General features: G+C 41.5%; 1 protein-coding gene across 10 annotated transcripts in view; it reads right to left on the bottom strand.

Annotated features, from left to right (window-relative positions):
• RAPGEF4 (Rap guanine nucleotide exchange factor 4) overlaps positions 1-26,206 on the bottom strand; it is a 296,243-nt gene that overhangs the window by 24,797 nt on the left and 245,240 nt on the right. For all 10 annotated transcript variants that reach the window (XM_046658760.1, XM_046658761.1, XM_046658762.1 and 7 more), the window contains 7 exons: positions 22,959-23,037; positions 10,242-10,392; positions 8,400-8,488; positions 7,637-7,667; positions 7,338-7,416; positions 6,020-6,166; positions 4,203-4,300 (listed from right to left, as the gene is read on the bottom strand). In XM_046658760.1, the coding sequence (XP_046514716.1) occupies positions 4,203-4,300; positions 6,020-6,166; positions 7,338-7,416; positions 7,637-7,667; positions 8,400-8,488; positions 10,242-10,392; positions 22,959-23,037 (674 nt within the window). The remainder of the gene's footprint in view (positions 1-4,202; positions 4,301-6,019; positions 6,167-7,337; positions 7,417-7,636; positions 7,668-8,399; positions 8,489-10,241; positions 10,393-22,958; positions 23,038-26,206) is intronic.

Below are 26,206 nucleotides of genomic sequence, written 5' to 3'. Positions count from 1 at the left end.
CAGCAATGCAAAGGCATAGGAACGTGTGATCAGCACAACACCTGGATGTAAGAGCTAAAGACTGTTGTTCCTGATTCACTCCCTGCAGGGGACAGAGAGCAAGGAGGGAAAACAATTGCTCCAAAGTTTTGAAACTTAGGGAACAGACCTGAAGCTGATGGGCAAAGTAGCTAATGGAAGCAAATAAGGAGAATGGTCTCAAGCAGGGTAGGTCTTAGGTAGAAAATTGGGGGAAGCTTTTAAATGCGAGGTCTGAGGATGCCCTCTCAGGCTGTGACTGGCTCTCCACATTCTCCCTTCCCTCTTGCAACTGCTACTGTGAACACAGCCCCTCTGCTCCTCTGTGGAACTGCCTCTCCGACTCTGTTCATTAGGTTGGCTCTCTCCCCAGTCAACCTAGCTCCCTACCTGTTTTCCTTGAAGCCTTAATGGCTTTTCATACAGGGGATAAATTTACCCAACTACCACAGGGAAGATGCCAATATCAAGAAATACATAAAATTCTTTCAGTTGTGGATGCTGGTCTATCATTCCTGCATCCCTTTTGAGAGAATAACAGAAAGTCCTGTTTTATTCGAGGTGGGGGGGCTCACCAAGCCTCCTCCCTCCTTGGCAAAGGGCAGGCTGACCCTTTCCCTCCATGAACCACACTGAAGAGGCATCTGAGCAGCAAAGAGTGTCCCTGTATCTCACGTGGGGAATTTACATGCTGATCCTGGGCCCCTAGGAAACATCTCCTTGGGCCATTTTCTCATAGAAATCCCTGTGGAATTTCCTGCAGGTGAGGCGCCACAGAGCTTATGTAGGGTCTGCCTTAAACAGACATCTGAAAACTGCCTACATGGAGGCACAGAACTCCCACAGACTCTCCTTCTCTGCTCTTGTTGAGAACTAATTTCTTTGTTGAGGCTGGATGGCGGTGACTGGGAGAATAGTGTTGTTACCTTCCCATTTTCCAGATGAGGAAGCTGAGCCATAAGAAAGGATGTGCTGATTATCAGTGACAAAGAGATGGCTAAAGTGAGCTGCCACCCTAGCTCATGCTTGCACTCCCTCTGTGTCTGGCTCCACAATGGCACTTGTCATATTAGATTCTTGTTACACTCTGTGTCCCTCAATACACTGTGAGCTCCTTGAGGCACCATGATGGATTCATCTTCAAGCCCAACCCAGAGCCAGAACCATCCACAATGCCTGGAATGATGGAGTAGGCACTAAATAAAAGTCTAAGGAATCCGTGACTGGATAAAAGTAGAACCAAATTGCAGTACAATGAGATTTTATTGTAATTGGCTCTGTACTAATATTTATGCTTCAACAAAATGTCTGGAGAGTAAAGCTTCAGAATCCAAACCCTCAAGCAACTGGAATACATCACTGCACTCTACTAACTCTAGACAACACAACTTAGCACCACAATTTGTTCTGTTCCAGGCTGGTTGCGTTCATCTCATCTCCCTATCTTGACCATGACTGTGGTAAGGACAGAGGCTCCAGGACATTGGTCTAGTGTCACACAGAAGCTAGCACAGCACACAGCATAAAGCAGATGCTTCAGAAGTATGTGTTGATGAATAAAGGGTTTGGCCAACATTTTGTACTGCAGTCATCCTGTGCGTGATTTTTCCTAGAAGGACTGCCCTCAGAGAAATCTTGAGAGAGATAGGAAAGGAGCTCTGTGTCCACCGTTTTGTGACACAGGTAAGGTTTGACCGCTCCTTAGGATGATGACATAATTCGCAGCCTACTGAACAGCAGAGCACCCACAGGGAAGAAGTTAAACAAGTTCAAGTCCAGGTACTGGCTGCAAAGTGAATTCCTTTCAATCACTCAGGCCTTAAAATGGAAGCCTAGCCAGGACCAAGAACTTGCAGGCTGCAGGATGATGTGCACATAAACAGAGGCTGACAAAGTTAGTATCTGCCCCCCAGGGAGCTGGAGTCGGTCCACACTTTCCATCCATGCACCACGGTGTTGCACACTGGGGCCAAGAACTAGCTGGCAAGAGAGGCGTGAGCACCGCCTGGCAGAAACATCACGTAGCACCTTCAACGGGGCTATGGCTAAACCAGCTTTTGATGGCTCTCATTTCCAGGAGAGGGCAGCAGAACTCATTTACGACATTTTCCCTCCAATCCTTCAATCTTGAGAAATATTTTTTAAAAAGCAATGAATGTAGTTGACTAAAAAAATATATGAAAAGGACTATGAGTAGACTCAGATCTTATAGCACCAGTGGGTGAGGCAAGGCCAGGGTGCTCATGGCCACGAGGGAGGAGGCATTGGTAAGAGAACAAATGCCACATTTGCCAAGTTCTTCTCCAGGTAAATTCAAGATATTGCAAAAATCCACTTAACTGTGCTAGAGTGCACAAAAATGCAAAAAGAGGGTTCTCCTCAAATCAGAAAATCAGAATTACCATGAGGCTAAAACGAGCTCTAAAAAGTCCAAGGAGGGGAATCTTGGTTTATCTATAGACTCTGATTTCACTAAAGGTGAACATATTCACGCATTAGCCATGCAGGTAAACTCTCTCCCACGATATACCTTACCTCTAGCTCCTGTGTTGCATCTCTCTCTCCCTTTTTTAAAGATTTTATTTTTTCTTTTTCTCCCTAAAGCCCCTGGTACATAGTTTTATATTTTAGTTGTGGGTCCTTCTAGTTGTGGCATGTGGGACACCGCCTCAACGAGGCCTGACGAGCGGTGCCATGTCCACGCCCAGGATCCGAACCAGCGAAACCCTGGGCCGCCAAAGCGGAGCGCGCAAACTTAACCACTTGGTCACCGGGCGGGCCCCTGCATGTTTCTTAATAAAGAAGCCCTGTGTGTCCAAAGATGGAAAAAACTAGTTCTTTATCCTCTGAGCTGGCCCAACAGGCTTTTAAAGATTCTTTAATAGCTACTCACCTCTCTGCCTAATTTTTTTTTTTTTTTTGGCAAGGCAGCAGCCCTACTCTCTGCTCCAGGAGATTATGGGTGGAGCCAGTGAATGGTTCAGGCAGAATGGTCAGCCCACTGAGCCCCAAGGCAGACATTTCACCTGGCATGGGTTCCCCCATGGCCTGGACCTGATGGGCTCTGTATGCAGGTGGGCTGAGCTGGTGCGAAGTTGCAATGCCCTCTTTACACCTTGGAACCACAGGGCCGAGCCCACAGTGCCCCCTTCCTGCCTCCACAGCTCTGTCTTGCTCAAGCCCTTAGCCCAGTATCCTGAGGACAGTGGTGAGTTGAGGGCCTGAACCGGGTCAGGGCTCTGGCAAGTGGAATAGGAAGCCCAGTAGGTACAGGTGGGAGGAGCTGCCTTTTTTTTTTTAAGTTAATTTTTATTGAGTTTATGATAGTTTACAATCCTGTGAAATTTCATTTGTACATTATTGTTTGTCAGTCGTGTTGTAGGTGCACCCCTTCACTTTGTGCCTACCCCCACCCCCCCTTTCCCCTGGTAGCCACTAATCTGTTCTCCTTGTCCACATGTTTAAATTCCTCATATGAGTGGAGTCATACAGAGATTGTCTTTCTCTATCTGGCTTATTTCGCTTAACATAATTCCCTCAAAGTCCATCCATGTTGTTGTGAATGTATGCCTAATTTTTATAGGATAAATAGAAGTGAACCCTACCACTTGCATAAAAGAGAGTAGGCGATTCAATTACTAGCACGAGCCAATTAATTCTTTATCCACAGAGAGCTCTGTGTGGCTGGGAACAAGTGTTTCAGAGACTTAGGGAGGACTGCTGGCCTCTGGTGTTTCCTACATAAGACAGAGAGAACTTTCTGGGAAGAGCACTTTTCTTAGACCAGAGAGTAGCTTTGCCATAATGCATATCTACATCCCCGGAGTATGATAAATCATATCTTGTCTTAAAAAAATTATTTCCATCCTGGCCTAAGTATTCAGATTTTTAATATTAATATTTAAACTGGAGACATTTCAAGGAGAGGAATGACTACAAAGAGTTCTGAAAGCTGAATGATGTCCCAATAGTGGTGCTCCTTGGCTAATTTCCACCAAAGGAAATCTAAAGATCAGAGCATCTCAAATGAACACCCGAGGCTTACCTAATAGACCGCAGAAAAAGAAAAAGCCACGTAGCATTCAAGATTTTTTAGCAACTAGGTCCAACGTGACTGCAAAATTAAGCTGCAGACAAGTTTTTCTGATTGCAGACGCTGCGCCAAGGAGGCCATCCACACCTACCAGTGAGTCGAATTGCTCTCGCGGGCAAGCAAACAGGCGTCCATTAATGGTGAGCGTCGTAAATACTGAAACATCATTAGGTTTGAGCACCACCTTTTCTGTGAACATAAAAAGCATGAGATTGCCTATTAAATGCATCTGAGATTTGCAGCACTGCTCTAATCACACCAACAAATTGCCAGCTCAGTGAATTACCGGAACATGCAGAGCGACTGCATAAAATACAGTACTGAAGGGACCCGCTGGATAAAAAGGACGCAGCATTCACGTAGCACACGACACTCAGGATGCCATCAGAAATGACCATAAACAGGAATGGAAATACCGGAGAGTCAATTCACCCAGTACTGTGCTCCAACCGTAATGATATACAAAAACCACACTTGCTATTTATGTAACAAGTTATGTTTCCAGATGGTAATAATGCCCAGCACTTTGGAGATGGAAAGACCACTTTTAGAAAACTTAGCTTCTGAGATCCCACATGCATTTAGATGCAAATTTATTATCATTTTTTCACATATTCCCTAATTCAGAGGACAACCGCATTACCCAGATTAAGCCTCTTTATTCCAAACTGAATTCATTCAATAAATATTTACTTAGCATTTACTACATGCTGGACGCTGCTCTAGCTAGGCATTGAGAATACAGAAGGGAACAATACAGAAAAAAATTCCGGTCCAAAAAGAGCTTACATCATAGTGAGGGATGCAGACAGTGAACAAGATAAATATATTAGAGAGTGAGCAGTGATGAGGAGAAGAAAATCGAGCGGGGAAGCAGGCCAGGAAGTATGTGTAAAGGGGAGAGGCTGTGATTTTAGAAAGGGAATCAAGGAAAGGACGGGGGCCCTCGGTGAGACACTGACATTTGAGTGAAGACCTGAAGGAAGTGAGGGAGGGACCCGGGAGAGTGAGGGGAAGACTGTGTCAGAAGGGTCCGTGAGGGCAGACATCGTGGGTCTTGTGCAGCTGGCACAGAAATGGAAGGGGGGATCTCTGGAATCCAAGATGCACTTTAAAATCCTACATCGGTGGAATCATTTGCCTTTAAACATGGCAGAAATGGCTCACCTGATCCTGTAGGATCCCCCAATGGCTATCAAACCATTACTGGATAAATGAACCTTACTGCTCCTTTCTCCAGGCTCTCACAGCAACACTTGCTGACCATTTCTGGACTCTTGCCAGCACGGACTGTAGCTGTTTATTTACTGTCTACCTTCTCACCGGCAAACGTGGGGGCTGTGTCTAACTCATCCTTTCCTGTCATGGCCACACTAAGTGGCCAGTAAATGTGAATAAACGACATTTCAGGAAAGCACAGAGTAATCAGGCAATCCCATTGGGGAAAATACTCCTCCTTTCGTTCAGTGAGCTGGGTTCTGCCCTCTCTACTGGGTAAGGAGGGAAACCATCACCATCTAAAAAGAAGTAGCCTCTGACTGCCTGCAACTTCAGACTTTAGCTTGTTAACCTAGATGCCCTCTTAGGGTCTACATTTCTCAGAGCTCCATGGCTTTAACCTTTTTTGTTTAGAGTTTATATGGAAAGAACTCCAGGCTGACATCCACACCAGAGTCCTCAGTCCAGCTGGCTCAGATAGATCTCTTCACCTCTCCCTGCTTTAGAGTGGGTACCTACGAGATAGGGGGTGTTAGATACTTATCCAGCCCACCTCTAACCGCATTATTTCTGTTATCTGTGGGAGCACCCACAGCACCGATTTGTCCCCTTGTATCAGCTTGGAAGGGCCATGCTACCCCCTGGCGGGGTTTCTGTTTGGATGGGATATTCTATTGGATGGGCTGTTACCTCCTCCGGAACTCATCTTGACTATGATCAGGCCTTCTCCGGAGCCCAGTTTGTCGGCAACTGCGCTGATGACTTCCTTCACTGAGGCGGCTACCGGCACCCGAATGGTTGTGTAGGTGTGGTCCATGCAATAGACCTTAAACAGAACTATTGGGAAGGCAGTAACAATGTGGTAAATTGGTCCCTGGAATTCTTAAGAAAACCATAAGCTATGCAAAATGTTTAGACATCCTTCAATACTTGCATCATCTTGCCATTCTTAGTATTGTATTTATTTGTACGCAAGTGTTTATGCTTATGCCTGCCCCCTCCCCAAACTCCTCACCTTAGCATTGGTCTAAGATAAGGCTGCCATCCCCAATTAAAAACAACAACAGATATTTGCAAAAACCCAACAAAGATGGGAAAAATGAGAAATATGTTTAGGCCAATTTTCTGTGTCAGCCCTGGTCTGTGAGCTTTTCTTTTTCACAATACAGGAAGTGCTGTGCTGTAGGCTGATAACTAGATTGCTGGTGCCCAGTGTGGTGGGGGGAGCCAACATTAACACCTCTGCAAACAGGGGAGCTTCTGTCTGGGGCCGAGAACATATGCTGACATTCCTGCTCACTTGTTCACTGGTTTGTAGACTTTGGGGCTGGGCCACATGGCTTGGGTTGTATTTAGCCCAGCACATCCATATATGGCACCCACAGGCTGACCTCTGAACACACAAATCCTGGAAGCAATTCCAGCTACTGTAATTCTTGGGTTTAGAGGCATTCCTAAATTGCAAGATTCACTTGTGGCTTAAAATGAAAATTTTGTCATTGTTATTAATTTTACTTTGGTTTTTTGGAGAAATTTATCCAACCAAACAAGAATAGGCTGCATCTGCACCTCCCTGATGGCTGCTAACGGGGCTGTGCTCAGGGCCAGAGCACTCTCCCTGGGCAGGAGCCTGCTCTGCAGATGACCCTGGCACCCCACCTCTGCCAGGTATCTGCAAAGTGCCAGCCACCTTCCGCCAGCTCTTCCAAGAGGTGGGCAACCTTAACAACTGGTCCCTGAGGTCATCTTTCTTTCCTCCAAGGAAAGGTGGTAGTGAGGGAGAGGCAGAATCAGGGAAGTGTGGACAAGCACCTCAGCTCCAGGCATGGAGTTCAAGAACATAAATAACTGGAACACAAAAGGGCACTTCTAAGCAAACCATTTGGAGGGCAAAGGGGGCACCCCAGGAAAAGCTATTCTGTGGGTCCAAGGTGATGATTCCCAGAGGGGATATTTCATTCTGACTTTACATAACCTACACAGCCGTGAGCTGCAAGAGAATTCTCACCTTCATCAGAGCCACGGATAGGCTGGCGCTTCTGGGCTCTCTCATCGCCTGTGTTGAACTGTTGCAAAAGAACTTTGTGCTGTAAAAATAATACGACAGCAAATGCCATATGAGGAGAACGACTGAAGCACATTTGCAACTCAGAGGAAACAGATCTGAGAAGCAGCCAGAGTCAAGAAATGAAGATAACATATTTTGTATTTATAAAAACACCACTTTCATATAGTGCAACACCATATTTCTGGAGAACTGACATTCTACAGGGCACAACTAGACAATCCGAATCGGTGGCCACTTACCTTCTTTTGTGGAGCTTTTGCATCTTCTGAACTACGAGAAATAGAGAAAGCACATTATTTAATACCATTGGTACTACTATTTTAAATTGCTTCATTTGTATATAACTTTAATCTTATGTTAGAAAATGAAATCACAGCAGCCCTTCAGGAGGGAACATGAGCCTCCTTATGTCAATACTAAAAGACCAAAGCACAGAGGAGAGAGCAAAGAGATCAGCTCTTGTCACAGGCTGATTTCTTGCAGAACGATGTTAAAAGCCAGGGTTTCCCGTTTTCAAAGTATCTCGTAGCGCACACTCTCTCTAGTAGTTAATCTATGGCTCAAGGAACAGCATGCGAAAATCTACATTTTTACTGAGAGGACGCAAATATTCACTATCAACAGCTATGGCAGCAGAAAGCGAATTTTCCATCTAAGTAATTCCCCTCAAGCTGTCTTTAAATGCCACTGACCATTTTATTACTGGATTCACTCCTCGGAACCAAAGGGACCCAAGTTTCTTGAGTTAGATGCCCCAGAGGAGGATCTTTGCCTTTCCAGGCTTTCTCTCGGCAGCCCAGCACAGAAGGCAGCTGAGCAGAATCTCAGTCCTTTTGTTCATCTGGCCTTACTGCACCATCTACCCCCGAGGCCCACCCCGCCCAAATCAGAACACTGTGTGGCTTTCACCGTTTTGGGGGAAGGACTTTTCGGAAGATGTTGTGATTGAGAGGCAAGCGCTCACTTGATGAAAGCACACCCCAGAGCCAAGCCCCTCCTTACATTTGCTTGACGATCTTCTCCAGCTCGGGCAGTTGCTCCTTGAGGGCAGCAATCATCCGGGCATCATCTGACACAGACACATAAAACTCCTGTAATTGGCAAAGGTCACAGGCTTTTAACAAGAACCGCAAAAGGTACATAATTCTGTAAAGAGCAATAAAGACACACCCCTGTGTCATCTGCTCCATTAGTGTCTCCAGATCATGGTTTCATGGACTGGAGATAAAAAAGAAGAAGAAAATGTTACAATTTGTCTAAATTCAAAATTGCAAGTGAGACAAAGTTTTGGAAATAGATAGTGGTGACAGTTGCAAAATATTGTGAATGTAATTAATGCCACTGAATTGTAAAGTTAGACTGGTTAGAATGGCAAATTTCATGTTTAATATCTTTTACCACAATAAAAAAATTTTAAATTAAAAAAATTGCAAATGAATTGTGTATATGATATTTATATGAAAGGCAATGTAATGCAATGTTTTGGAATGGGTCATTTTATAGTTTACCCTAAGAGCACTTTTCCACTTCAAAATTTTTTCAGGAAAACTCTAGTATTTATTTTGAATATTATTTTAGTATTTGTTATTTAATATTTACTATTAGTTGTGGTTACTTGGTGGTGGTAAAAATGCAGCCATGGTCTTCAGCACTGTACTGAATTTATGCTGAGCGGAGTTTGTGCCACCAGCTCAGGTCTCTTTACTGACGTCCTGGGAACTGTCCTGACCACAGAGCAGCAGCAGCTGTGCCCTGCTCTGTTCAGGAGCAGTGGCCTCCACAGAAGAACATGAGAGCTGTGGCAGTGCCAGCTGAATTGCCACTTTGGTTCATCTGCAAAATGGTTCTTTACTCAATGGGTAGAGGCCATGAGTCAATGTATGGCCCCAAGCTACTATTATGCCTTTATATTTTCCAAATACTTCATTCCACAGCCTTGATGGACTCTCACAGTCCGTCCTTTCTCCCTGCCTCACCTCTCTCTGCCTGCCAAATGACACGTTCAAAAGAAGAGAGAGGGTATGTTTCTTTTGGATAATTCATTCTTGAACAGACAGACTGATAAAGTTTGAAATAGAAGCCACATTGCCTTTTGCCTGCACAGAAGCAAGGTCCTCATGTAAGTTTTGGAGGCTGGACTGAGTCATCAAGGATTAAATGCCAGGGTCAAGGCTGCAATGTGGGGCTGGAGCCAGGGGAAGGAACAGGAAAGCTCAGCTTAAAGTAGTGTTGATGAAATAAATTACTTCTCTTCAGAACTACCTCAATGTCCTAGTATAATTCTTCAATAAAATTATCTGCTTCACTTTGCTCAAAATCTACGATTTGATTTAGCAATCCCACTTGCAGGAATGTAACCAAGGACAGTCCTACTTGCACAAAAATACGTACTACGATATTATTCTGAGAAGGTGAAAGTGGTAATGGTGTAAATATTCAACAATGTAGGAAAAAATAAACATATCTGAGGCATAGCTACTCAAAGGTCATTAGAAATTTTTATTAGAAAGACTGTAATGACACAGAAAAATCCTCATATAAAGTTAAGTGGAAAAGCAGCCTCCACAGTGATGAGTACTCTGTGATTACAACTACAGAAACCAGACAAGGACAAAGAGATCAAATGAAAATACATTAAAATGCTAGCAGTTATTGAATTCAAGTGGCAGGGTAATGGATGATGTTTTTACTTCTTCACTTTTCTTAAAGTACTTTCTTGATGAATGGATATGTTAACGAAGTCTAGAATTTGCAATTACAGTCTCTCCAGGGAAGCTGCCTGGGCAGTCCCTGTATTGTGGAACAAAGATGTATTTATTCTTGGATGGGATGACTCCTGCTTACCTCCAGGAAAGCCATAGCTACGTCATCCTCTTGTAGGACGTCTCCATACATGGCGGCCCACTGTAAAACCAGCCGGATGACTCGTCTCTTATTGTTGAGGGCATAATCCATTTTCTCCTGTTCTGTACCTTGTGAGGGCTGTGCATGGTAAGTGCCAAGGAGTCAAGGAAGACATTTAGCCATTTCACACTCATTTCACTGTGTTAGTTGCAAGGCAGAGAATGATGGATCTCAGCTTTAGAAAGCTAGCCTTCGGACTGATAGAATTTCCCTTAGCCCTCAAGAAAAGCCCCACCCACAAAGGTTCTGGACCAAATGCATACAAACCCTTGTGAACACCTGCTGTGTTTGACCTGGGAGTTGCCTAAGGAGTTAGACTTGCAGGCTCCACTTGGACTTGTGTGTTCACCAGGATTCTTGTGCCCAGCTCCAGCTCTCATCAGACTCTGCCTGATTAAGTTCTCTCTCTGATTACATTCCCTGCATACCCTCCACCTCTAGAGGTGGTAATGCTTCTTGCTGTTGCTTGCCTCTGCGTACCTTGCCACCTCTTTTTGGGTCCCATAATTCTGCACACATCTCTACAGTCCCCTTTATTATATACATTTCAGGTAAACCCTTCTGAGTGGGCATCTAGTCCTGTGTAACTGACTGATACAAAGAGCGTATGGGAGGGAATGGGGGCACAGAAGAAGATAAGCTCACCCAGAGTTAGGATGAGGAAAGGTTCCTGCTGTATCGATCTTCTGGTGAGGGACTCAAACACACTTTTTCTATCATTCCTTCTTCTCTTGTCTAAAACCACAACTTAATTCATTGGCTTTTTGTTTATTTACGGCTAGCCATCTTAACTAAACTATAAGCTCCTTGAGGCTTGGGATGATGTATTATTTGTCTTCTATTCAGTACCATGCCTAGCACAGTGGCTTTCATCTAGAAATTTTATTTATCCATTAATACCACAAATACTTAATTGAGTGCCTACTACATGTGTCAGGTAAAGGTCTCTGCTCTCTGTTTACATTGTCTTGTGGATTACAGTAGGGAGAATACAGTATGGGATCAGGAAAGACTGTAGATTAGACATACCAGTCCTTTGTCAGTGGTTTATAAGAGTTCATATGATAGTCAATTAGTTCATGGAATAATTTCCTCTGTATAACCTACACTGTAACTTGCACATAGAGTACTTCAGTTAAGCTGTCCTTTATAGTCTCATGATGAAAAGATCATTCCCTTTCTACAAGAGAGCAAGTTGATAGTTTGTTGTTCTTAGTGCCGTCCAGTTGCTTCTGACTCCTAGCGACCCTGTGCACAGCAGGGCGGAACCCTGCCTGGTCATTTTGTGCCATCCTCTCGCCTTCTGGTGTTGTATCAGACAATGCTCCGCTGCTCTTCACAGAGCTTTCATGGCCAGTTTCTTCAGAAGTGGGTACCCAGGTCCTCCTTCCTAGTCTGTCTTAGTCTGGAAGGTCCATTGAAACCTGTCCACCATGGGTGACCCTGCTGGCATTTGAAACACCCATGGCATAGCTTTCAGCACCACAGCAACATGCAGCCACCACAGGATGACAACCAACAGAGGGGTGGTGCGGTTCCCCGGTGGGGAAATGAAACCAGGCTGCAGCAGTGAGAGCGCCGGATCTTAACCACTAGATCCCCAGGGCTGGCTAAACTGACAGTAAAGGAGCACAAAGGGCCAGGATTACACAGTGAGAGTGTAGAGTTGGTTTTTGGAATCCAAGACTCCTAATTTCAACAGGTTTGCTTCTTATAGATGGCTACAAGACCGGCTGCGCCTTATCTTACGACCATGACTTAAAAGCACTGTAGAAAACTGCCTGGTGGCAGTGCTGTGTTTGAGAGCTAAACCAGTAAAGGGCCTTTTCTAAAGGGACTATAAATAATCATGATCAAGGTAAATGACAGAACCTTAAAGCAAAGGTTTACTGCATGTAAATGGGTTGCAAAACGGCTTTCATAAATTGAGCACGGGATTCATAAAAAGGAAAATTGCTCAACCTGTATTGCTACAATTCTCTCTGAGCTTACAATAAAAAAAGGGAAGAAAGATCACTTTATGTGAAAATTATTTCTTTTTTTGATTAACCCTTTGGTCTCTTGCTTGTATGTATGTATAACTCAGGTTTTCCTTCCAAAGAATTGCATGGCTGGGCTCTCTACATTTTATCACTACTTTTTATGGTACCTAGCAGCACAGTCAGGCACATGGTGGGTACCAAAAGAGTAATTCTTGACCAATTGAAAAATTTGTACTGGTTCACCCAAGGGAGGGGGAGAGAGACAGAGAGAGAAAGAGAGACAGAGAGAGGGAGGGAGGGAGAGATTCTTTCCCACTGGTATGAGGCTGAAATGGCTTGAATTATCAAGATGATATCAAATGGATATAATTCTAACTTTCCAGATTATTTTGACTTGGACTCAAGGAAGCAATGCAAATGCTTGTGTGTTGGGTACAGCGACATCAGCAGCACACCTGTGGCTAATCTATGAAGCCCCAGGATAGGATAACTCAATCGACATTATCTCTGTGGGTTAAGACAAAGATTTTTCCTGTTCTCTTTCCTGCTGGGGAAATCTGTGTTTTGTGTACAATAAAAGATAGAACACACGATTGGAAGGCTTAACATGATGACACTTCAAATGTGTGGAGAGTTTTACCATTGATAAATATGCTTAATGTCCTCACATGATCACGTAATACTCCACAAACCTGGAAAGGAAATATTTACAGATGAGGAAACTGAGGGTCAGAGAGAAGCGATCTGCCCAAAGTTGTACAGTGAGTAAATGGCGGGGCTTACAAATCCAAACAGGGATTCTTGCCACCCCCACACTCTCAAACTGTGGCTATAGTGACTGGATATTAGTGCTTGAGTTCATGAAATTATTAAGAATAATTGCATCTGGAAAGGAAAATCCTAATGAGAAACAGAGTCCTGGTTTTTTCTTTTTCTTTTTTTTTTTTTTTGGCTAAAGTTCCAAGTTTCCTAGAGCTGACTCAGTGTGTTGAATACCTAAACGAGGGCTGAGCACCCTCAGCTCTACAAGAGTAACTCCACAGCTTCCTGGGAGCTAGCACTGATGGAATCCAGAGGGACTAGGAAGAAGCTTTCTCCCTGTTCTCACGAAAGTGAAGTATTTTTGCCTCTGGAAAAACAAAAGGAAGCACAGATTTGTTTTACAAAGTCTTGCCTTTCCCCTTGAAGGTTTGTTTGCTTTTGCGTTCCTGACCAGTGTGTTGAATCAGATTCTTAAGGGACACAGAGAAGAATGTTATATGTAATTGATTGTACCTGAAATGGTTACAGGTGAGGTGCCAGGGCTTCAACTTATTGCCCTAACAACCTCCCCAGGGTTTTAGAAGACTCATGTGATTTTTTTGGATTTTATTTAACTCCTACAAAAAAGTTACGGAGAGGGAAAAACTATACTCCCTTCAGACAGTAGCCAAAGAATAAAGAGCATCCCACTGTGTTCCTTGTCTCAATAGGATGTCAAAAATGCAACCTACGAAAACCAGCATTTCAATTATGGTATGTTCATAAATTCAAACACCTTAGGAAGGTTGCAGAAACCATTACCTTCTCTGGTTAAAACGGAAATAATGTATTAACCATTTGATGGTGAAATTCCTATGTGGAATAAAAATGTAACTCTTCTCCAGGACGAATAACAATTTGGAAAGGATTATCAATGCGTACCACACACATCAGATACTTTTAACATCTGAAGAACACTCTCTGAGGTATATACTTGGCCAATGTCTATGTTAACAGTACATCAGTAGAGGACATCAAACATATAGTAATTCAATAATTTTGTCAAATGATCAGGAAATACTTGTATTGAATAAGGCCACAACTCCTGACATCAGGACTGTTGGGTTCAGGTAAGAAGCAATATGGCTGTTTGAATTCACGGGGAAAAGAGACACAGAAAGATAACATGGTTCTGGTATTTCATAAAGTGCTAGTTAAAAGTCTGTAAGAGAATTGAGAGTTATTCACTGAGTTGTTACTTTAAACACACGTAAGAAGGCCATCATAGTCGAAGTGGCCAAACTCATCACTGACACATTGAGTTGATTTCAGATGACTCACAGAATCATAGAATCTGTGAATTGCAGAAGTCCTTTGATTGTATCTCAACTCCACCATTTTAGAGGTAAGGAAACTGAGGTAGAATGAGATAAATGATGTTTCCAAATTTATCAATGGAATTCTTGAAACTAGAACTCAGTTCTCATTTCCCCCAATACTCTGTTTACCTGTATGCTGCTGTGTTTTATCTGACACTAATATTCCTTTATGCTAACATATATTGCATAGCAGAGTTAGGTTGGATAACAGAAAAATCCATCTGAGATTTAGAAATTGATCCCCCTAAATTCTCAAAGACAAAGCACATACAGAAAATCAAGAGTTAACTGTTGCAGCCTTGACAATCTGATAGTCAGGAAGGCATAGAATTTCTAACGTCTGAATTAGATCCTCTCTGTTATAGTTTCAACCAGTTCTCTTTCCAACACCTGTCAATTTAGAAAGCAGTGGCTCACCATTACTAACCAAACATTCTTAAATCTACTGACTGTTCAAATCCTAACTGGAAGTTTCTCTTGTTATGGTAATAAAATTTCTCTTATTGCACTATCCAGGAGCATTAAATTAGAATCCTGAACAGCAGGAACCATGTCTTAAACTCATTGTGGATCTCCACATTTTCTGTTCAAGGACATGGAAACAGAAAAAGCCTCAAATATTTGCTGACCACACTGTTTGGAGTGCTATATATAATAAAATTTTCTAAAAAAAATAAAATAAAATAAAAAATATCACAGCTTTTTAAAACCCTTTATCTAAATTACCGAAAATTCCATTTTGTCGGGATGTCAAATACAGATCATAGATACATTCTAAATAAGTTCATATTCAATGTTATCAGCGTGACTAAGTCTACACAAATACCAAAACATCTGGGACATCTTTCAAATAGAATCTTTCAGTTATTGGGTATTTAATCTTTAGGACCACAGACTCTCAGAGTGACTAATCTCCATTGAATTGCATCAGCTCCTTTGGCATCATATAGATGCAGCTGAGGACAGACTGGATCTGTACTCAGTGAGCTATTAGGGCTGAGACTCCAAAGAGGTGACGGCCACAGTGCAGGCTACAGTTATTCCTACCCTGCCAACAGCAGGCTTCATATTCCATTGAGTCATTTTCCTCACGCCGGCTCTGCCGTTCAAACACTGTAATTATTTCATATATTTTTACCTAGTTATTATCTTACTCACCACAGGCACCTGTAATTTTTCTGTATTTTTTTTACTGCTCATTTACTTATTCTTAATTCAGCTAATAATGGTTCCACGTATTAAAATTATCACGGGGAAAGTAAGTGAAAACCTCCTAGGATGTAGAGGCAGCAGCTTCATTACAGCCTACAACAGGGAATAAAATATTATGTATACTTTTTGCAGTAAGTACATGCTAATTATGCAGCTATTTATAAAACACTTATCAACATTCAAACTGATACTCTTCAATGTTGTTGTTTTTCAAAACCCTGCTTTGCATACAAGATCTCTGCTTGCAGCTGAAAACAAACTTTGGGGGTCATCTGCCCACGGACTAGACAAAGCTTCTGTACGCTCTTTATATTATGCCATATTCCTCTCATGATGGTACAATAACGTATTTATATGGGGCAATATTTATAAGGGGCTTTAAGGTTTATAATGTACTTTCACACACACAGCCCCATTTGATCTTCACAACAACCTGGCGAGGTGGGTAGGGCAGGTATAATTACCCCATTATACAGACAGGGTTCAGACAGGTTAAGGACAACTGCCAACTAATATAGCTTGTAAGACGCAGGTCTTAAACACAGGTCTTCTGACTTCAGAGCTCCTGTTTTTCCCACTATATTATGGGGCCTCTTTACTACTCTGCTTGCCTTTGTGGAGCATCCCAACATCCTGAGCACTGGGCTTATTCCTTCCTCGATGCAGCACATCCTTAGGAATGCAGGTTCTGAAGTTGGACCACCTGGGTTCATATGCTGGCTTCCCCATTTATAAACTGTGAGACCCTTGGTCAGTTAGTTGACCATTTAGAACCTCAGTTTCTTCATCAGTCAACTTCACAGGATTGCTGTTAAGGATGAGATAAAACAATGTTGGGAAACCATGTAGAAAAGTCTCTGAGTCATATAAAGTGCTCAGTAAAAGTTAGCTATCATCATTATTATGGCTCCACCTCTGGAAATCATTTAAAATCTTTTAAATGGTTGATTTTGGAATTTTTCATAAGACTTGGCATTTCTGGGTTTAACTCTGTGAGGCTATTCCCACCAGGGCAGCTCTTGCTGTGTTTGTGTGCACTTGTTAACTCTGAGCTCACAGGAGTGCTTGCTGTGCTGTTATTTTCTTTAGATGCCTCCCATTTTCTTACTCAGAATACTTTTTTCCTCACTGATTTTCAGAATTCTGTGCATTTTTAGAAGCCTATAGTTCCTGGGTATTCTTTTCAGTCTCAAGCCAGGGGCTTGTCCTCGTGGCAGAGCAGTAAGGACATGGCCTAATGCAAGACACTGCCTGGGTTTAAATCTTGTTCAAACACTTACTAGCTATGTCACCTGGGGCAAATTACTTAGCTGCTCAGTCTCATTTCCTTATTGTAAAAAGAGTACACATCTCATAGTGTTGCTATGAGGCTGAGAAAATGTACATAAAATACTTTGAGGAATATCTGATAATATCGGCATTTCCTTCCAAAGAGAACATCACGTTCCTATCATTATCAAACCAAGTCTTCCTTATTGGAAATAAACTCTCAAATTGCATATCTGCAGGAGTAAATTGCTCTCATAGTGACACATGGATCAAATACTTTTCATAACCAAATGGGGGACTACAATGATAAAATTTGGCTTCAACAAAATTTAAGCTGACAATTTTCCTTAGAAATCTAAAGCATGTTGCTAAAAACTTGGCTTCTCTAGAGAAGAGGCTGATGGTCTTTTATAAATCTTTCACCAAGAAGAAAAGCAAATTTTGATAAATGTTATTCTTAGAGAACCTAAGTCAACTTATGAAGAGAACATCCCCAGGTCAACTTCACAGAGTAAGTGATAGAGACCCTGCCATTTCATAAGGGAAACTCTTGCATTTACTTTGTTTCTGTAAGGGACATAATACACATAAAGGCAGTTTTAGCTAAAACTTAGCGGCAATTCTGCATTAATTCAAGAAACTACATAAATTATTTCCATGCTAAAAGCGTAGAATTTGTATTGAATATTAAGCCAAAAGAAATTAGGATACTAAGAGAAAATATTTGACCAAAATTATCGCTGTATTTAAATGTTTATGAATTTAAATGTAAGCAATTTATCACTTAAGATTCTTTCAGCTGCAGAAACAATCTATCCTAAAGAACACAGACCTGGATTTGTTGATATAACAGAGAATCTGTTAGCAAGGCAGGCTTCAGGATTGGCCCAAGTGCTAATGATGTCACCATAGACTCCATTTTTCTCTGACTCTCCACTCAGCTTTGTCATAGGGCTCATTCTCCTCACAACTGTAGGATAGTTGTCACTGGCAATTGAGGCTACAGGCTTCCTGGTCTCGCTCTTAAATTTTGAGAAAGCTTTTTACCCAGAAGCCCCAGGAAACTTCTCTTTGAATCTCACTGGCCCAGTCCACCGTGGGCCAGCAATTTGAGAACCAATCATGGTCAAGGGCAGCCAATTACTATGAATAGCTAGACTGACCAACTGAGTCAACTACGACGTCCACTGCAACTAGAATTACAGTAGTGTTACATGGAGTTCCTCCGAACAAGTGCCAGTATATGCGGAAACTTAGGTAGTTACATGGCTTCCGCGTGCCTTGATTTCTCCCACAGAGAAAATGAAATAAATATCATACCAGTCCTTTTTTGGCGTTGTGGGGGCTGGGTGTTGGGAAGATAAAGTAAATGATATGGAAATGCTCTGAATCAAGGATACAGTTATTAAAATTCAGAATAACACTAACTTAGTTGTGATTACTTACTGAATTGAAGGCCTGCCTTATTTGTACAAACAAAAATACAGCAGAGTTTAATCATAAGAAACAAAGTTAAGACAATAGGAGAGCAATTTGGTAATAAACATCAAAGCATTAAAATATTACATATTTTTTGCCTACTTTCAGAATTTAAAGTAAGGAAATTATCCTCTATGTGGGCACAGATTTAGTTGGGAGGATGTCGATTTATTGCATTGTATTTGTTATAGGGAAAAATGTGGAAATAATCTAAATATCCAACAGGAAGAGGCTAAGAGAATAAATTATGACATATCTACCATATAATATTCTCAGTCATTAAAAATGATAATGTGTTTTTCTCACGCATCTTTGTCACCTTGTTGCCCAGCACCGGATGACACATTGTAAGTGTTCAATAAATATTTGTGGGATTATCTGAAAAAAATAATGACGTAGTTTTATTTATACATATTGGGTTTGAAAAGATATCCACAACATTCTATTAAAAGAAAAAGAATATATTACCAAAAAACACATATAACATGATCTCATTTATAAAATTTCTAGAAGGTTTTTAATAAAACATCGATGAGCTACCAGGTGAATTTTGCTCTCTTCTCTTTTTCTGTGAACTGAAGTTTTTTATAAGGAGAAGGTTTTATTTTTAAAGATGACAAAGCTGGGGCCAACCCCGTGGCCAAGTGGTTAAGTTCCTGCGCTCCGCTTCATCAGACCAGGGTTTCGACAGTACAAATCCTGGGCGCAGACATGGCACCGCTCATCAGGCCATGTTGAGGCGGTGTCCCACATGCCACAACTGGAAGGACCCTCAACTAAAAATACACAACTATGTACTGGGGGGCTTTGGGGAGAAAAAGGAAAAATAAAATCTTTAAAAAAAAAGACGAAGCTATCTATATTTAGAAAAGTGGTGTGGACAAGTATTTAATGACAGAGTAAGAGATTCACAAAATATTGTTTAGTGACAAAGCATACAAAATTATTTATTGTATGATCCCATTCTTATCCTTAAAAGTATATATCTATATGTATTGAAGAAAGACTGGAAGGATACACACCAAAATGTTAGCTATAGTAATACCTGGTAGGGTTATAGGTGGTTTTTATTTTCTTTTTAAAGATTAATGGAAAATGGAACTGAATTTTAAGTGCAGATTTAAAAAAAAAAATTAAAGAACTGGAGATGAAAAGTACAGAAATTGAACAAATATATTCTAAAAACTCATTATAAAGCACTTGTATTCATCAGGTCACATCATGTCCCAAGCATATCTAATGAATAGATAGTCTCTCTCATTTGCACATAAAAGGCTTAAAATATTAATGTAAAACAGAGTTCTACCATCTTCCTCTGTGCTAAGAGCAAAACTGGAGGAGACATACAACGTGGATTAAGGACAGAAATAGGTGTCGGTGACTCAGGGCTCATTTCTTTTCTGTACTTGTAATTGCCTTTCTCTGAGCAAATCATAATTTTTCATTATCCTAGTTTATTGATTTGGAAAAAGAGCAGTGAAAATAGTGACTTCTTCACAGAGCTGCTATGAAAAGTCACAGAAATTAAGTACTTTGAAAACACTCAGCCAAAGTATCTCACTTAATGTGAACGCTTCAGTGGAATGGCAGTATTTTACCATCCCCACATCCCATGTTAACGACATGTGGGTTAAATGGATCCCCCCCGCCACCGCCCGGTTCCATTTTACATTCTGTCTCCCTGTCGCTTGTGGATGTGATGTTAGGCAGTTTATACGTATTTTTTGTTTTTGCCTGCTCATCATCTATTTCTCCACTTTCTCTGTTTTTCTTTACAGGCAATCTCTGTGAAACTGCTCAAAAAAGTGCTGTGCCTTCAACCAAGATGTCAGCAGTGACCCAAGCTAGGCCAACTAGACCCTCTTTCCCAGGGATGTGGGAATGAGGGGAGGGCCAGGACGCCTGGAGTAGATTTACCCTGACAGCAGGGTCTTTAGTTGCTGCCCTGAGGTCCCTTTCCAAGGCCTGGGTTCTTTCAGAATTCCTTCAGTTCTCTAAATTCATCATACTCTTCTGATAAATTCCTTTATTCCTTAAGTCAGTCACAGTTGGTTTCTGTTACTTATGACCAAAAAAATGTAGCTTAGATAAGGAGCCTATATAACATGTCCCTGAAGGGAACGGGACTAAAAATTGAGTCCTCAGCACTACATAGAAGCATCTGCACATAGATGACCTTCAGTGGCAGAGCCCTTTCTGGTTTCTTGCCTGCACCAGGATGAGCTCCCAGCCTCCCTGGGGTGCTTTCTCTAAGCGTTACAGAACAGCAATTCTTATATGAGGCTCTTATTCCCAGAATGTAAGGACTAGACTTATGCTATCCAATATGGTAGCCATTAGCCACATGTGGCAATTTAAATTTAAATGAATGAAAACTAAATAAAATTAAAAGTTCAGTTCCTCAGTCACAGTAGCCAAATTCAAGGCTAGTGGCTACTGGGCTAGCACAGAGATAGAACATTTCCATCATTGCGAAAAGTTCTGTCGGACACTTTATTTATTTGGTTTCAACAAAATGGGCTTACTTTGGTTTTAGCTAACTGAAGCACAGATAAACATGCTTCATGTAATACATTGTCAGGAAATGTTCTTAAACTCTAATTAAAGGATAAGCTTTTAAAGACATAAGTTGTGAAGAAAAAAGTGACACAGCCCAGGCTTGGAATCCTAAGACCTGGAGGAATCCTGGCCCTGCCACTTGCCTTGGGCATGTCACTCCATTGTTTTTGAGCCTCAGAATTCTCATTTGTAAAGAAAAGCTAAAACTAACCCAATGGACTCCGGTAAGAATAAAGTGGTATAACCCGGGTCAATGTTCTTAGCATGGTCCCTGACACATAGAGGGTTGATTCAAAATAGAACAATGAAGAGAATCTAAGCGCTCATAGGGCCAGGTATGAAGGCAGCGTCTGAGGGCACTAGGTGGTGTAGACGACACCCAGCCATCTGGATTCCCTCCATCTACTGAGAAAAGAATTAGGATTGCACATCACAGGCCTCCCTTGATTCCATTGTTCACTTTCCTGTCTTCTCCTCCTCTCAATATCATTACCCCCACATCTCCCCAGCTGGGCATGGCATGGACTTCCCTCTAGAAACTTCTATTTTAAAAGACAGATATAATGATTCCAACTAATTCTGTAGGAGAACAAGCGAACAAATGACGAAATCAGAATTTGTGAAAAAAAAAATAAGCTTAGCGTTTGGGGCTTTGAGTTGTAAAGATGATATGACTTGGACTATACTCTCACTCTTTGTTTAGTTTTGTTCGCCTTAGGCTTATCCACATGCTAACTGCTGGAAAAAAAAAGTCTAAACTCAATGGTGGTTTTTATTTTTCCTTCCAACAAATCTCAAAGGTCTAATAATGATTACCATGTATGAAGCTAAAAGAGCACAGAGATCCTGAATGTGTTAATTTTACTTGAGAAAAATTGAATATGAGCCAGAAAGAATATATAATATATGTAAGTCTCATTAAGCTGTCATTACTTGGAAAGATAGTTTCCAGGCAAATAAATACCCAAATCTTGTTCTTGCAGCTCCCTCTGAACAACATATTCAACCCAAATCTATCCTCACACATTCTGCTGACTTCAAAGAGAATTATAGGTGAACAAGAAAATGAGAATCAGGTAGGGAAATTATAATTCCGAAAAAGAAAAACATGCCATCATTGACTGGACTGCTCAGAAGAAAGCCATTCTCCTTCAACACATTTAACTGCTCAAAAAGGCCAAAATGTTTTGGGGTCTAAATTTTTGCTTCTTTAAAAATAAAGCAGAACTGGAAAAGATACTTTCACATGCCCCCCAAAGTTGGGGGTGTAACTTATCAATAATATTCACTTCTTTTATTCAATACACATTTTCCGAATGTTCCCTCTGTGCCAGACACTGCACACCAATTGGTCAATTCAACAGACTCTTGAAAAGCTGCCCAAAACAAAGTCAGTTTTCAAGCTGTCTAGAGGAAGTAGCAATAGAATTTCAGGTTTTGTATCTTTGATTTAAGTCAATGGGATAATAATAAAAACAGCAACAAAGCCATTAATTTCAGTATCTAGAGGAAAGGACGGACTAGGACAAATGTGAAAGAAAAGCTACCCCACAATGATAACTTGTATCTGTCTCACAGGTTAGTGATCTGATTAATACCATAGCTTAGAGGAAGAACACAAGCAGAGCACAGTCCGTTCTGCCAGCTATCCTGACAGAGGTACCGAGGCTGTCTCCAAAGTTAGGGAACTCTCCCTAATAATACTCCCTCATAATACTCTTCCCCATAACCTTCTCTAGCCTACCTCCCAGCTATGTATACTTGTCACCAGCATCACCTTCCAGAGGTAACTTGGCTCCCATTTCTCTACAGAGGTAACGAGGAAGAAATCCTTAAACATGGCATGGAAAAACCATGCTGGAGAGAGCTGGAGAGTGTATGCTGGGGAAAACCGCTCATGTTTCAGAATTTGACAGGGGTGGAAAGCTCAACTCTGCCTGGGCCATGACTTACCTTCGGAGAATGAGATGCGATAATGGCCATATGCCTAAGGAGTGTCTTCAAGTGAACAGAGACTTTTCACAACAAAAGGATATTGGGCCACCAGGGCTGGACAAAGCTGGATATTTGGCATAAAAACACAGTGCATCATAACAAAGTCGTTTAAAACAGAATCTGCAGGAAGAAAAAAACGCAAAGCAGAAAAGGAAATTAGGTTCTTGTAGAAATCTTTAGGAAAGGAAGAATATCTGTTCATTGGCTCTTGGTCAATGGTTCTGAGACGTTGGCTTGGGGTTTTGCTGTACAAAGAAGCACTGCATATAAAAATAATAATGTTGACAGAGCCTGAGATCAAAATTCAGTTTCTTAGGACAGTGGACAAAAAGTATAATATTTTAAAAAGAGACAGCCTGTACAAATGGCACTGGTCACCTTAGCCACAATGAATTTTTAAAAAATACATATAATTAGGGCTGGCCCGGCGGCACAGAGGTTAAGTTCGCACATTCCGCTTCAGCAGCCCGGGGTTCACTGGTTTGGATCCCAGGTGCAGACCTACACACTGCTTGGCAAGCCATGCTGTCTGTGGCAGGTGTACCACATATAAAGTAGAGGAAGATGGGCATAGATGTTAGCTCAGGGCCAGTTTTCCTCAGCAAAAAGAGGAGGATTGGTGGCAGAAGTTAGCTCAGGGCTAATCTTCCTCAAAATAAATAAATAAATATTTTTAAAAGCCCCATATAATTAAAGAACCACCATGGGCAGTATCATGCATGCAGAGTTAAGACATGGTCATTTGTTTGTCTATCTTACACCATGTCTTTTGTCGATATCTCTTTTTCACCTGCTATTTCAAGAGGGAGCAATGAAGGATGAGAAGGCGACAGAATTATAGGAAGTGGAGGTGGTAAGTGCAGAGAATGAGGGAGACAAAAGCAGGAGAAAATGACAAGATAAAGTCTGTGAGCAGCAACTGAAGCAAAACGAAAGCTCTACAGCAGATTCAATGGCGAATGTCCTATATTTGAAGCTATTTTTCAAGCAGGTAAGCAAGGAGATGGCAAGAGAAATAAGGCAAGTCCCAAGACAAGCTGCATTTGCTTCATTCTGAATTCACGCTGGTTCTTCAACGCAAAGACAGCACTGTCCAGGCAGCCTTGCTGGGAAAGCACGTGAAGACAGATCTAAAAGCCCTGGGAGTACGCCCACTGACACTTGCAATCCAAGATGCTACGGGGATTTTCAACTGAAAAATGAACTACACTGGCTGAGATCTGAGAAACATCTAACTTTTCAAATGGGAAATGCTAAGAAATAGGAAAATTTTAACTATGTAAATTAGATTTCCAATGTCTATGTTTTAAATAACTTATCTTGGCAAAGTTGGAATCAGGGACAAAAGGTTTAACCATTATACTCATTTTTTAAAAAATTGAGATATAATTGTCATATAACATTGTATAAGGTTAAGGTGTACAATGTGCTGATTTGATACACTTATATATTGCAATATGATTACCACTGTGGCGTTAGCTAAGACCTCTACCATGTCAGATACTACCATTATACTTATACTCATGTAAACCTAAGTGGTGAGTGTGAGCCCAAGCTGTCATTCAGTTGTCACTCAGTGTCAGCAGTCATTTCAGGCCCATTATACTGAGCCAGAGAAGGTGCCATACAGAAGCTGCATGCAACTTTTTTTGTTAAGTACAAAAGGATTTTGGCTTGTCTGAATTTAACATCTAGAGTCACCTTTATATGTTTTATACATTCTCTGAGGATAGGGGAGGTAACACTTGCTGATAAAGCCTGTGCTAAGGAGTAGTTTAAATGTTGCTAAGGTGGAGATCTGAGTAGGGGACTCCAAGGCTGGGGAGCTGGTCACTCAGCATGGTAACCACCCAGCACCCAAATTTCAAAGTGGCTTTCTTGTTCTCTATGCATATGCAGTAACCCTTGAGAACAGACTTTAAAAAATCATTTCCAACTAGAAAATGATTTCTCAAGTCACTCGATGACAAATGCTGGTCATAGAAGTAAAAAATCTAGGAAACTAATAGTTCTTAGGCAGAAAAGAGATGTTTTGGTAAATTAAGAGAAGGTACTGGCAAACCCTGGGGTGTTCATTTCTATGATGTAAACCAGTTTCACTGTCAACTCTGACATTTCTCACTGTATTGTAAAACACACATGCCAAGGGTCCCCCAGCCCACTGCATCCATGAGTTTCATGGGCCTGAACCAGGATTACTTTTAGTAAACAGAATGACTGTGTGGCACGTTCTTATTTTTTATTATGAGCAGGATACTGACTTATTCTCTATCTCCAAGTCATGAACACTATTTGTGAGAAAATAAAATCAGAAAAACTGTTGGGAATGAAGTTTGATATTAAGTTATGATATTAAGCTACTTCAAACATCAAACATGGAAGGGTCAGGAACCACATCCCACGTGCCAGCCACAGAACACACTGATTTCTAGGCTTTAATTTTTTAAGAAGCAACAATCTAGTCCCTACTTCTCTTAGAGGTGACTTTAAAAGAAAGATACATTTGTTCTTCATCAAATCTTACAGATCTTTCCTTAGATGCCATAGTCTCTAATGTACCAGAATCTCCCTTTTGAGTCAATATTCACCTTAAGGAAGATGCTGTTTCTCGCATTACACAATCACACATTCTGGGCAAACAGTTAATCAGATGGGAAAAATCTGATATATTTTTTCTGACCTTGGGTCCTGGAAATTTGGTTTATTTGAGGTTATGTATGCCTCCTGGAAGCAAGCAAGATGCTAACTGGTCCCTCAAGGGTTTCCTTTCTCAAGAAAAACTTACCACACTCTCCTTGCTTGGACATCTTCAACTATTCCCCAAAGCTTGGTTTTGCATTTAAGACCATCCAGGATCTGTACCCAAATTCTCAGACCTTACCTTCCTTCTCCCACTTATGTATCTGATAGTCTAGAAAAGCAAAACACTTGTTCTCCCTTGTCCACTTCTAGGTCAGAACTAATGCTGTCCCTCAGTGTGGAAGGCTTTGTCCCCATCTCCAGTTACTAGTCACCAGCCTTCCTTCAGGGCCACTTTAAAGGCTATATTCTCCATGACATTTTGCCTGGTCCCCTCAGCCAGTCAGTGCTGCTGAAGCACGGACCACATTCTGCCTGATGTTCAAGCTATTTGCACATTCCTTTCTGTCCTCTAGTAGGTTACAAACTTCCTGAGGGCGGGAGGCTGATTTCTTGTTCACATTGCGTGGTCCAGAGCATCCAGCTTAGTGGCTGCCCAACAAGAGACTCAACAAATATTGAAGTGAAGCTAACTGCCCTGGAGCCAGAG

This window comes from Equus quagga, chromosome 4, assembly GCF_021613505.1.
Source record: "Equus quagga isolate Etosha38 chromosome 4, UCLA_HA_Equagga_1.0, whole genome shotgun sequence".
Lineage (NCBI taxonomy): Eukaryota > Metazoa > Chordata > Mammalia > Perissodactyla > Equidae > Equus > Equus quagga.
This window is presented reverse-complemented; position numbering and strand designations above follow the sequence as displayed.